Source organism: Gymnoscopelus microlampas, assembly GCF_963454915.1.
Source record: "Gymnoscopelus microlampas genome assembly, chromosome: 15".
NCBI lineage: Eukaryota > Metazoa > Chordata > Actinopteri > Myctophiformes > Myctophidae > Gymnoscopelus > Gymnoscopelus microlampas.
Window position 1 is genome coordinate 33890415 of NC_139952.1, and position 14355 is coordinate 33904769.

The 14355-nt window shown below is 39.6% G+C and overlaps 2 protein-coding genes across 2 annotated transcripts; both read right to left on the reverse strand.

Annotated features, from left to right (window-relative positions):
* Positions 1-1016: 1016 nt before the first annotated feature.
* Positions 1017-5073, reverse strand: LOC311061754 (trypsin-2-like; the record flags this gene model as incomplete). Its single annotated transcript, XM_084080446.1, has 6 exons — positions 1017-1064; positions 1408-1509; positions 2908-3044; positions 3754-4010; positions 4452-4602; positions 5064-5073. 6 exons carry the CDS (start codon positions 5071-5073, stop codon positions 1017-1019), a joined length of 705 nt encoding a protein of 234 aa, XP_083936572.1.
* A 5655-nt stretch (positions 5074-10728) lies between these two features.
* Positions 10729-14209, reverse strand: LOC311061755 (trypsin-1-like; the record flags this gene model as incomplete). The annotated part of the gene is made up of 6 exons (XM_084080447.1): positions 10729-10776; positions 11385-11486; positions 12795-12931; positions 13430-13695; positions 14049-14082; positions 14170-14209. 6 exons carry the CDS (start codon positions 14207-14209, stop codon positions 10729-10731), a joined length of 627 nt encoding a protein of 208 aa, XP_083936573.1.
* Positions 14210-14355: the final 146 nt, after the last annotated feature.

Consider the following 14355-nt stretch of genomic DNA (forward strand, 5'->3'; position numbering starts at 1 on the left):
CCTCGTCGCTTTCCTCCCGTTTATCACGGGCAGGTCTTAGCCGCCAGCGCCATCTTCTGACAGCTTGTGTGATGTGACCTACCTCTATGGATGTGACGTGGTGGCTCTCAAGCCCCCAGGCAGTAACAGGAAAGGTGGGCACCAAAACATTCTGGGCACTTAGGGGAAACTGGGCACCTTGGAAGAGTGGGCACTGGGCACTAGGGCAATGTGGGCACCTGGAAGAGTGGGAACTTTTGGGTGGGGAGGAGTGGGCACTATAGGTAAATCTGGGCATCAGGAAGACTGGGCACCTCGCTCTGGATTAAGAGCGTCTGCTAAATGCCTAAATTGAAATTGTAAATTGTATGTAGGGTGAACAATAGACCAAGCAAATGCAAATGAACCACCATCATTGCTATGGCTTGTTCCTTCCACACAAAACGATGGAAAGCACACCTTTAATGATGATAATGTGCTCATTCACTCAAGTACTAAACCCCAGTAGGCCTACTTGAGTAAGTATAGATACTCCTGGTCAAATATTACTCAACTACAAGTGTACTTGTGAGTGCATTGCCGTGCTAAAATTGTCACAAAAATGCTTCCAGAAATGTTCAAAAGATATGAATAACAGTGAAAATAGCAGATCTACAATATTGTGAGATTGCACATCTGCTATTTTCACTATAATTAAATGCTTATTATGTTGTTCATTCATAATGTAGCCTACTTTTTCCCTTCCTAGAAATGTAGTACAATATGTGTCTTTGAAATATAGTGGAGTGAAAGTCACAAGTATCAAAAAATGCAAATACTCAAGTAAAGTACAGACACTCAAAATATTGACTTAAGGAGGCTACTTTTGTTGTTTCACAAAGAAATGGGAGTTAGTATCAGTGTGAGCTAGTTGCTCATACAATTTATTTGTTTGCTTGCCATTATCCAAAATGTAGGAGTAATACAGTACATTGTTGATAGAATGTAGATATAATGAGTAGACAGCACAGGAGTAATGGTGCCTTCCTACAATGACCTTAGTGAGAGGCCATGGTAGACTTGATCCAGTCAGTGAATTTGCAGACCTGTGAAAGATACACCAATGTTTCACTTCACTCATTTGTCTTCACATTAACAGTGGATAATGACCTTAAGTAAGGAGTTCCATTCAAGAATGAATTATCCAGACACCTATTACAAAAAGATTAGGATATAAATAGTTAAATCCATAATATATTGGAGGGAAATAGCATTTGTGGGTACCAAGCCTATTAAGACCATTAGAGACTAGATTATGTTTATCATAGCAAAAACATTACATAAATTACTTTACATGTTACATTATATGTAACAACGTTACAAAACATATGATTAACCATTTAAGCCCTATTTTATACTTTATCTATTTGAAAAATCAGGATAACAAACCTTGGCATAGACACCTGGTCGGTTTTCCTCCGCACAACCCCACCCCCAAGACACCACACCCTGGAGTTCACCATTGCACACCAGAGGACCACCAGAATCTCCCTATTGGGGAAATCAAACTGTTAAAACAGTACAAGTCATATCTACATACTCTCCTCACTCTCTTCTCATTTCATACTCTCCAATCACAGCTCTGCTGGTCATTACCGAACCAGCCACGCTTTTCTAAACTCCAATCAGAGCTCACGCTCTTGACAGAGCGGCTCCTTTAAATATGGCTTCTTCATTCGTTAGATCTCTGCTTCTCTCGCTGCTTGCGACACTTCTGCTGCTGCTTTAGCTGCCTCCTCCACCCCAGCCTCCACTGTCGTATCTAGTTGTAGTTATGAAACAGTATGCAAGTAAAAATAGTGGAACTGTGAAATGTAATCTACAAAAAGCTAAAGTCAGAGTAATAATCATGTGTTGACTCAGACCAACACTGGCGTCTGCTAATCAATCAGGGACACTCTGCATAGCTGTGAAGTACAGTCATTTAGGCCTACATGTCTTTGTCTTATCATCCTGATCACACCTTGAGCAGGATATAGGAAGCAGATAGAGACAGTAGGCTACCATTTGCAAAGGATCAAAGAACTCCTTGAACAGGTGGGGCTCTCATTGACCCCCACCCAACATGAACTATTTGCATTCTAATGTGAAGCTATTTGTGTTATAAAAGCTGAACTAAAATGTAACTCAGTACGAGTACAGTCTCACACGCCGTTAGGCTGTGTGGGACAGGGTCTCTGCTATGATGCTACTTGATGCTGAAATAAATGGTGAATATGGAAACCTGGGAACCTGATGTCTCTTCTCCTCCACTTCTTATTACATCTACCAGCCTGCTAAACCGCAGTTTATGCCTCAATTTACCACATTAATGGCGAACCAGCCACCTTTTGTTCTGGCATATAGGGTCAAATACCATTGTAATTTTATGTCTGCTGACTCAAGTCAGTCTGTCAATGTATTGCTTTGGCCCGCTCTTGTATACCCATTACCTATGGGGGGTTTTGCTTATTATTCCCTGATTTTGAAAACACATTATTACCATCCTCTCAAGATGGTGATGGGCCTGTCAACTCTGTTAACCCTGTCAACTGCCCCCGCAACTGAACAGCTACCTCCTCCTGCTTCCATCATTATGGCACGAATGGAAGTATGAATGAAAATGTGTACCTATTGTTTAGTTGCGGAGGCCTTTAACCATCGGCCGGAAGGCAAGAGCCTATATTCAGGGTTCAGGGGATGAGAGCTCCCCAATCTAATAGACGCCGCTTTCTTAGCTCCTCCTTTATCCGTTATACAGTAGATTTGACTCAGACAGCTGAACTGTTCCCCCCAAATCGTACTTTTTCTACTCTAATCTTGCTTGTTGGTACACCGCTATGAAAAACAGAATAAACTAAATGCCTAAATGAAAAAATGTTGGTGTAAATGATTTCCTTTTTCCTGTACCTGACAAGAATCCTTTCCTCCGTCCAGGAACCCAGCACAGAACATGGTGTCTGTGATTCTGTTAGGGTAGGAGCTCTCACAGTCCTGCTGGGACAGGATGGGCAGATTCAGACAGTTCAGGCATTTCAGACAGCCAACTTGAGGAGAAGAAGAGAGAGAGATGTTTTTTCCCCCATATATTTGTCTCACATATTAGATGTTCTCTGCATAAAACATATATGAATTTTAAAATTGAGCCAAAAGATAAGTACTATTATGTCAATTTAATGTATTTTTGATTTTGTAACCATATCAACCCCAGTGTCCCTATTCTGGGTCAAACATTTGGCAAAAATAGCCAATCTACAAGCTCAACAACACCTGAGATCAGCTATTTTCGGTGAAGAGATTTGGTGTATAGAGCCCTGAAGGACCCTGGTCAATGAAGTAATTAGCAGTTTTTGATATCGTTCATACAGTATGATTTAAACATTTCATGGTATCCTACTATAATTCTAGTAACCTCTGTCCGTCTGTAGTGGTGAGTGAGTGAGTGAGTAGGTCTCCTCAGTGGCTGGACCAATTGCTCTGATTTTGCACACAGCCATTGACCATTACCATCTGAACTTAACTGTGAAGCCCGTTTTTCAATTTCATCAAATCTCAGCTTCTTATTAGCGTTTTTGTGTCAAACACTGTCGCCATGGTTACGGGGCTGCCCAGCTATGGGACGAACTGCCTCCCGGGTTGCCAGATCATGTGCGCATATCCCCCCACGCATGCGTTGACCGGGTATGGTCTAGTATTAATTAATTATTGTATTTAATAGCCCACTAATGATCTTATTTTTGATACTTAAGTACTTACAGGGGCTTTGAGTTGCTCCCCAGCCAGAGACCAGGCACTCCGTGCCAGCAGGGGCACAGCTGGTGGGCAGGGCCATAGGCTGGACAAACTCATTGAGCTGCGCTGGCTCTGCAAGTTTGATCAGCATGATGTCGTTGTTGATGTTGTAACGGTCATAGTCTGGGTGGCGAATGATTGCAGCTGTCGCAATGAACTGCTCAGGGCCATCCTTGTATTTAATATGGTGCTCACCCAAACGCACTTCAATCTCTTCGTCCCTGAGAGAGAGAGAGAGAGAGAGAGAGAGAGAGAACAAAGGAAAGATCATTTTCAAATGAGCTTAAAGCAAAGATTTGAACCCGGTTTCCTGTGCAAGTGCTGACATTTTTACCATTGAGATAATAGAGCCTGCCTGCTTGCTCGGGGGAATTTTCTAATCTTGACCATCAGGGTTAAATTTGTGTAATATCCTGTGTCTAGGTGAGACATGACCTTTGACACGATCTAAATGTCTCGATAGAAGAGCAGGGAGACAAAATACAACCACCCCAATTGTATAAGTTATAATGTATCAACATACTGTACCATACAGATTGGATCAAATTAAAATGTATTCATAAAAAAAGTTACATGGTGAGGCTTTAAATTGAAAAATAGATTGGACACTTAATACACAGACCTTAAACTATGGATGCAGGCTTTATTCAATTCTAACTCACTTTAGACAATGTGCAGCAGTAACAACCCAGCGGTCACTGATCAGCGTTGCCCCACAGAAATGCCAGCCGTTGTTGAGAGACACCTGCCAAGGGACGGAGTGTTCCCTGCACTCGTACCCTCCAACAATCTTATCATCAAAACCAAAGGCCACTGCACATGACAGAGAGAGAAATACAAGTTGTAGAGATCAACAGAGCAAGGTAATTAAAGTGTAATAAGTGATCATCAAGAACTACATGTTCTACTATTTTCAATTGATACTGTTATTTCAATCTGGGGTTTGTATAATCTTATACAGTATATATATATATATATATATATATATATATATATATATATATATATATATATATATATATATATATATATATATATATATATATATATATATATATATATATATATATATATATATATATATATATATATATATATTATATATATTATATATACACACACACACACACACACACACACACACACACACACACACACACACACACACACACACACACACACACACACACACACACACACACACACACACACACGCATATACTACATATTTTATAACCTCTGTATGTTTTGTCTAACAATACGTTTGATCTCACCACTCACCATTGGTAGCCACCAGTAGGAGAAAAACTAAGAGCATCATTTTGACACTGGGCCAGACGTCAACAGTGGGGTATCAGCAAGGCTATTGAGAACTTATATACTCGTCATCATCATGACATCATGAACATCTGACACTGAGGGAAAAGTACACAGACAACTAGTTTGTGCTGGCACTTTATGAAATGTCCAAATTGTCAAATCTGGGAACAAAGATAACTGAGACAGGTGCAAACAGTGCAAAAATGACTACTGTAGAAATGACAGGTGGGAAATGCCATTTTGAATACTATAAGTGAAAGTTGTAGATGGTCATTTAGCTATACGGTAACTTTTTTATATAAGGTCTGCTGTTCAAAAAGATACAGTGTTACGGTTGTTCTGTCAGTGACAACCGGCAAAGCAGACATAACAATTTTATTCATATATTACTCAAAGGATTTGACTGAGGAAAAACATAAAATCAATGACAGGATCAAATTTGAACAAATAAGGCTTGACATGTATAAAAGTACATTTTAAGAAGCAGTTAAAACAAGACATTGATTTAGCAGCCTGGACAGTTTGGTAACTATTTACAGTTTTTGTAAATTGTTTTGCTTAAATGTAAAAAATGGTTATGTAACTAAAGTTCTATGAGTTCTGGATTCTTGCCAGTGGCAGTGCATAATGGTGGACTCTGGTGTCATGGAGATTGAAATAGAACACCAACGCAATAGTCAAGCTGTGAAGAAATAAAATATTTTAAATGTCAAAATGTATCTGATCATGGAGATTTTCCTAAGATGATAAAAACATGTTTGAACAAGTTTGTTAATGTGGCTCTCACATTTTAGGCCGGGATCAAATAAAACACCAAGGTATCTGGCAATGGACTTAACATTGTTTGATAAGGACCAAGTGATGACTAAGCTTTAGAAGGCAATACCTGATGCTATGTTCATAAGACTTATGTCTAACTTATGCTGTACCAGGTGGATATGCTTTGTATATGTATGATATGTAAATATCTTTTGTTTGGTCTTTCTTTATTCTCCTTTCTCCCTGTCCCCTCTCTTCTTTTTCTTTCTCTTTCTGGAAATGACAGAACGATGGAGCTTGTCTAAAAACGAATTTCACCCACTATTTTAGTAGTTAGGTCTACTGTGTGTCACAAGGGACCAGCTGCAACCAGAGGTGGTCCTGTATGTTTTCTATGAGAGAAAGGCTAGATTAGCCTCTCAGAATTTTCCATAGACCTGAGTCCCTTTATGCTACTGTTTATTGCAATACGTCAATTCTACTTCCCCTTTCTTCAATATCAATCCACCATTGTAGGCCATTTTTGTATAGTGTTTTTTGGTTCATTATAAACTTGCGGGATGAATTGGAAATATTTAGTACAAACTTTATAGTTAGTACTTCTGTTCTTGAATTTTAGATTGAATATTTGAACACAAATATGTTGAGCTCCATTTGAAGTTTGACAAGTCACATTTTGGTAATACAGGCAATGTGAGACAAAGTTTTCATTATCCACAAAGCCATTTTATACAGTACAGATGCAGTCAAGGCACAGCCGTTCCAACAACTGAAATAATCAGTTAATGCTATTGCAAAAAGGCTGGTTCGTGTGAGTTATCTGTCTCTTGTATGTCTCCCAGTACGTAGTTTCAGACAGATAGTATCTACACTAACATTTAAAAAGTATTTGTATAACTACAAAACACCTTAATGTAATATTTTCTATTTTATTCAGTGTTCAAAGGTGATGTTTCTGCTGTGGGAAATTAGAACCATTTGGGGAAAAGTCTCTCACAATATACAGTATGTGTAGAAATTCTTTCTCTTACAATACATTCATTTATGTGCCATGTATATTCTTAAGCTGCATGGTTTGCTGCAGTTATTGCTTTAGAATCGCCCACTTCTAGTCTCAGTAATGCATGATTTCAACCTATGACAGTGTTGAGACAAGCACCTTAATAATGATAAAATTGGTGTCAAAGTGTAAATTTTGGGGGTAAAGGAATCCAATTAAATAGGTATCCAGGCAAAAAAAAACATTAAAATAATAGTTCTCTCATTACCATGACAACAGGGGTGCTTTTCCATTTGTCCCCTGTAAAGCAGCACCGTGTAACTTTTTAAAAACTACATAGCCAATCATCCTTCCATAAAACTATAGACTCAGGGGGGTCCCTGCTGGGGGCTTGACTGTATTACTACAGTATGTATAGGGTAGACGATGAGTTTCATCCTGGCATTTGCCAAGGCACCAAGGCAGAACTGCCAGTCAAAGCGAAGACTGGCCAATCACAGCACGTCCTCGCCGGACATGCTTGCAGAGAGTCTTGGGTAATGAAGTCAAAGAAGTTGGCTGCCATGTTATTTGTGTCCAAGGCGTCCACTGATACCCCAAACTACATAGGTGCTGCTTTAAAAAACTTTAATTTAGTTTTCCCTTTGGTATTGGAAGTACCTGAGTGCCATATAAAATAAATTATCCAAAGACACAAGTTAGATCACGATTCATATCTGAAATCTATGCAAATTCAAAAATGTATGCCACCATTTACATTAGAACCCATGTATTCCCTTCTCTTAAAGCTATAATGATTAAATTGGTGTCAAAATGTACATTTCAGGGTAAAAAAAAATAGCAGATCTAAAAGCTCACAATGTGTGATGCATTGTGAGCCCGTAGAGCTGATATTTTCACTATATTTTAGGGCTTAGGTGGTTCCTGCATAATGTACTTTGTCCCTTCCTAGAAATGTAGTGGAGTCAAAATTGCAATATTTACAGGGCCAGAGCTCAGCTCTGGACCTGTTTTGTTATTGGCAGTATTCTGTCACTTCTTCTTCTTCTTCTTCTTCTTCTTCTTCTTCTGCCACTTTTCGCAGTTCTGGCTGAACCGTGCTGTCGCTTTTTATGAAACTAGGCCATATGGTAGATGGTCATGAAAAACGATCAAAAAATAATTCTCACAATCTTTCGTCCAAAGGTGGCGCTATAGCACTCAATTGAAAATGCCAACTTTGAACAGGTACAACTCATGCCCTGTTTGACCTACAGCCATGAAACTTGGATACACATATGCGTCTCCTCATGCTGAACAACTTTCACACTCTGACTTTTGACCTCTGACCTTTAGATCTCCCACCATTTTGAACCATTTTGCAGAGGTCCAAAGTTCAAGTGTTAAACGTTTCGTGCAGATTGCTCCAAAATCCCAGGATTCCATAGATTTTAACTATTGCAGTTTTATGAAAATTATTCATCTGCGCCTAAAACATACATGCAGACTCACATTTCTTTGAAACTTTGCAGAAATGTACAGGGTCATTCCAAATATCACTGAAACCAATCTTACTCCAATTGGCCAAAAGGGGGCGCTATAGCAATTTTTTGAAAAGGCAGACTTTAAACAGGCATAAGTCATGCCTCGTTTGGCCGAAAGTCGTGAAACTTGCTTACACATGTGCCTTGACTCATGAGGAACACACGTATCGATTTGACCATTAAGCTCCGCCCTTAGATTTTCCGCAATTTTGAGCAGTTTGAAAAATACTTGTTTTTGACAGTTCTGGCTTAACCGTGCATACGCTTTTTACGAAACTCGGCCATATGGTAGATGCTCATGAAAAACTACCAAGAAATAATTCTCACACTCATTCGTCAAAGGGTGGCGCTATAGCACTCAATTGAAAGTGCCAACTTTGAACAGGTACAACTCATGCCCTGTTTGACCTACAACCATGAAACTTCGATACACACATGCGTCTCTTCATGCCCGACAACTTTCGTGGTCTGACTTTTGACCTCTGACCTTTAGATCGCCCACCATTTTGAATTATATGAAAAACAGCCATTGGCTCATAACTTCTGCATTTTTTCACTTATGGAAAATCCGCCGCTTTTGTTTTGTCGGCAAAGGTCCTAAGTTCATGTGTAAAATGTTTTGTGCAGATTACTCAAAAATCCCAGGAGAAAATAGATTTTAACTATTGCAGTTTTATGAAAATTATTCATCTGCCCCTAACACATACATGCAAGACTCACATTTCTTTGAAACGTTGCAGTAATGTAGAGAGTCATTCCAAATATCACTGAAACCAATCTCACTCCAATTGGCCAAAGGGGGGCGCTATAGCAATTTTTTGAAAATGCAAACTTTAAACAGGCAAAAGTCATGCCTCGTTTGGCCGAAAGTCGTGAAACTTGCTTACACATGTGCCTTGACTCATGAGGAACACATCTATCGCTTTGACCAGTAAGCTCCGCCCTTAGATTGTCCGCAATTTTGAGCAGTTTGAAAAACACTTAAACCCAGGATTTTTCAGCTATTTGCGTGAAACTGTATCATCTGTGTCATCTCCTTTTTCACAGTTACTTGTCTGTTGGGCCAATGGCGTCTCCCTTAAATGAATGCCTCACAATCTCAAGGTCGCCAGTTCAAGCCTCACTTAATGCAGACTTAATTTAAGTTGAATTGCAAACAACATGACTGTATCAATGAATACATGTGCAAATGGTAAAGATAACCTGAAATGCTTATTTGAGAGTACGTTTTTTCAACGTATGACATACTTCATTCTGAAAATAGCTGATCTACAATCTCACAACTTTTCATGGTTTGTGAGCTTGTAGATCGGCTACTTTCACTAGTTTTGGTTCTGAGGAGATGTACAATTTCTTCATTGGTAAATGGTTTGTGAACGAGTGATCTTAGTGTTAGTGAAACAGGGGCTTGGTTCATGAAAGAAGGCAAGAGTTTATGATCTTCAACAGACAATATCAGCCTGGACAAAGCTATAGCACTATAGGTAGTGTTGCAGCTTATTAGTCTGAAGGTTGAGACTTCGAATCCTGTTAATGGCAATAGGTTGAGATGTCCAATCAAACCATTATGTTTCCATCTCTCTCTCTCATCAATCTATTGTTTCCATGTCACTCTCTCTCTCTTCAATCTATTCCGTTTCCATGTCTCTCTCTCTCTCTCTATTCACTGGCCCCGTATTATCGCTGCTTGCAGCTATATTTTAAGTTGAATTGCAAACAACATGACTGTATCAATGAATACATGTGCAAATGGTAAAGATAACCTGAAATGCATATTTGAGAGTACGTTTTTCAACGTATGACATACTTCATTCTGAAAATAGCCGATCTACAATCTCAATCTATTCCGTCAAATGGAGCCACTAGTAAGCTGTCAAACACACAAACAAACACACAAACACACACTCTCTCTCTCTCTCTCTCTCTCTCTCTCTCTCTCTCTCTCTCTCTCTCTCTCTAGTTTCCATGTCTGGCCCTGTATTATCGCTGCTTGCAGCTATATTTGCCTTTATATTTGAAATGTAGTGGAGTGAAAGTCATAATTATATCCCCCCCAAAAATACTCAAGTAGGCCTACAGATACTCAAAACATTTATTTAAGTACAGTACTCAAGTAAATGTACTGTACTTAATGTTCACCACTGGTCTCGACTCGAGAGACTAATGTGGTGGCAACCGGAGGATCATTGTTTCACAAAGAAATGAGAGTCTGTATCAGTGTTTCTCATATAACTTATTGTTTGCCTGCCATTATCCAAAATGAGGAGTAATACATTGTTGATAGAATGTAGATGGAATGATTAGACAGGACAGGAGTAATGGGTTCCTAGAATGACCTTAGTTAGCGGCCATAGTAGAGCTGATCCAGTCAGTGAAGTTGCAGACCTGTGAAAGACACATTTTTCACTTCAGTAAGATAAGATATACTGTGTGTATATAAAGTATAGCTATGGACAGGAGACTCATTTGGCTTCACATTAACAGTGGAAAATGACCTTAATAAGAACTATAAATAAGGAGTTTCATTCAAGAATGAATTATTCATTCTTCTATTACAAATTGATTGGGGTAAAAATAGCTAAATCCATACCTAATACTGTACATTGGAGGGAAATAATATTTGTGTGTGACACACTTGATAAGACCATTAGAGACTAGATTATGTTTGTCATAGCGAAATCATGACATAACATTACATGTTACATTACGTAATATAACAAAATGACAAAACATGATTATTATTATGTTTATGCCAATACCTTTGTACTTTTACTCACGTAAAATTTGGAATGCAAGACTTTTACTTGTGACAGAGTATTTCCACATTGTGGTATTGCTACATTTACTACTTCTTCCACCACTGGCGATATACAATTACTGTATCAACCTTGGGTCCACTGTACTAATGTAACTACAGTATGTCTTTCCCAAATATTGACACATCATGTTTCAGAACAGAAATCCTCTTTATAGCAGTAGGAGGAATAACAAACCTTGGCATAGACACCAGGTAGGCCTTCCTCATCACAGCCCCACCACCAAGACGCCACTCCCTGGAGTTCACCATTGCACACAAGAGGACCTCCAGAATCCACCTAATGGGGAAGTCACACCGCAAGGTTCCCAGTTACTGTAGATCCCGGGTTGGGGGGCTCCCCCAGAGTTAGTGTCGAAGTGTCCTTGAGCAAGACGCTGAACCCCTAATTGCTCCCGATGAACAGGTTGGTGCCTTGCATGGTTTCCTCCGCCATCAGTGTATGAATGGGTGAATGTAATACACAATCTATGTAAAGCACTTTGGATAAAAGCGCTATATAAATGCACCATTTACCATTTTATATCTACAACAGAAATGTTGATCACAAATACTACCGCAGCACTTAAAGGCCTCAATTTGTGATCTGAACACAAACAAAACATTTTATTGTCTCCACCAGGTCGGAGACTATGTTTTCGCCCCTGTCCGTCCATCAGTCCGTCCGTCCTCAGTCTATGAACAGCTAATCTCTGGCACAGTTGGACCGATTGGTGTGAAACTTTGCACGCACACTACTACCAATAGGCCAAAGAAAAAACGCATCAGAGTCTATAAATGGCACCTTAACCACTAGCCCATCGGCGTCCCCTACAAATCTTTTCCAAAACTCACACAAATCGGTACACATGATCTCTGACGTCATGTGATCAAGATATATCAGTCAGATTCCTTATACTGTATACAGTACCATTCCAATTGTCTGACTGCCAGGGCCCGCAAAAATCGCGGGCCCTGGGTATAGGCAACCCGGGCTGGCAGAGACCTGCACTCAGAGGAGCTACATTTTCTAGTCTTTATAAAAAAATGTACCCTTATAGTGTGTATATTTCATTTTAGTTTACTTAGCAATGTTGCTGCTATATACATATTATATAAAAGAGTCACTGCCCACACATTGGATTGTTCTTCTGTTTTATTTGAAGGCTATTCTTATCCCTTTCCTTTAAACGTGCACGCTGTGAGTTACTTCAACACTTCAATTTCCTAAATGAAATGTCTGTCTATCTGTCGATGAAATCAATAGGTTTACATTGGTCATGTTTGTAAACCTGACCTAAATTTAGATTTACAAATCACTGTTTTAAAAATGTATGTTCATATAACAATAAGTAATGTGGTCAAACAATATTCTGGATTGGAGCGTCAAGGAGAAATATAATAAACACTATATGAATGTGTCTGTCAGTCAGAGAGACAAGCCTACAGTAGGTCTGCTTGTAGTAGTCTACTTGTCATCCATAGTAGAGTAGGTTGCGAGTTGAAGCTTATTCTACGGTCATGCATTTTCTACACGGCTATGAAAAACAGAATAAACTAAATGCCTAAATGTAAAATGTTGGTGTAAATGATTTCCTTTTTCCTGTACCTGACAGAAATCCTTTCCTCCCTCCAGGAACCCAGCACATAACATGGAGTCGGTGATTCTGTTGGGGTAGGAGTTCTTACAGTCCTGGTGGGACAGGGTGGGCAGATCCAGACAGTTCAGGTTTTCAAGACTGCCAACTAGAGGAGAAGAAGAGAGAGATGTTTTCTTCCCCTTATGTTTGTCTCACATATTATTAGATTTTCCTTTCAGAACAATCTAGCTCCTCTGCATAATATGTATAGGACGTTTTTAATTGAGGATCTAGTTTCTAAAGGATAAGTACTATTGTGTTAATTTAATACATTTGTCATTTCTTAACCACCTGAACCCAGTGTCCCTATTCTGGGCCAAACATTTGGCAAAAATAGGCAATCTAAAAGCTCAAAAAGTGCCGCAACACATTGTGAGATCATCGTGAGATTAGCTATTTTCAGCAAAGATATTTGGTGTAGAGGGAAAAAAGAAGGGGGCCAAATAGAGCCCTGAAGGACCCTGGTCAATGAAGTACAATGAAGTATACGTATTTTTCCAGTTTTTAATAGTGTTCATACAGTGTGATTTAAGCATTTCATTGGATTGTAATTATTTAATGTATTAAATAGCCCACTTATGACCTTATTTTGAATAGCACTTACCAGTACTGTTACTTTCGGTTGGTCCCCAGCCAGAAACCAGGCACTCAGTACCATCAGGGGCACAGCTGGTGGGCAGGGCCATAGGCTGGACAAACTCATTGAGCTGCGCTGGCTCTGCAAGTTTGATCAGCATGATGTCGTTGTTGATTTTGAGGCGGTCAAACTTTGGGTGGCGGATCTGAGCAGCTGACTTAATGAACTGCTCAGGGCCATCCTCCTTGTCAAGGTGGTGCTCACCCAAACGCACTTCAATCACCTCCTTGTACCTGATAGATATGGAACATGTGTGAGAGAGAGAGAGAGAGAGAGAGAGAGAGAGAGAGAGAGAGAGAGAGAGAGAAAGAGAGAGAGAGAGAGAGAGAGAGAGAGAGAGAGAGAAAGAAAGAAAGAAAGAAAGAAATGAATGAATATTTCAAATGAGCTGAAATAGAAAAATAGATTGGACACTTGCACAGACCTTAAACTATGTTGATGCAGGCTTTATTCAATTCTAACTCACTTGAGGCAATGTGCACCAGTAAGAACCCAGTTCTCACTGATCAGCGTTCCCGCACAGTAATGCCAGCCGTTGTAGCGGAGAGACACCTGCCAAGGGACGGAGTGTGCCTTGCACTAGTACCCTCCGATGATCTTACCATCAAAACCAAGGGCCACTGCACAAGTGACAGAGATAGAAATATAAGTTGTAGCGAGGGAATTAAAGTGTAATAAGTTTTTTCTAACAATAAGTTTAGACTCACCATTGGTAGCCACCAGTAAGAGAAAAACGAAGAGCATCATTTTGACACTGGGCCAGACGTTGACAGTGGGGTATCAGCTGCAAGTCTGTTGAGTACTTATATACTCTGTCATTATCGTGACATCATGAACATTTGACACTGACACTGAGGGAAAAACAAACAGAAACCTAGTGAAATCGATAGCTT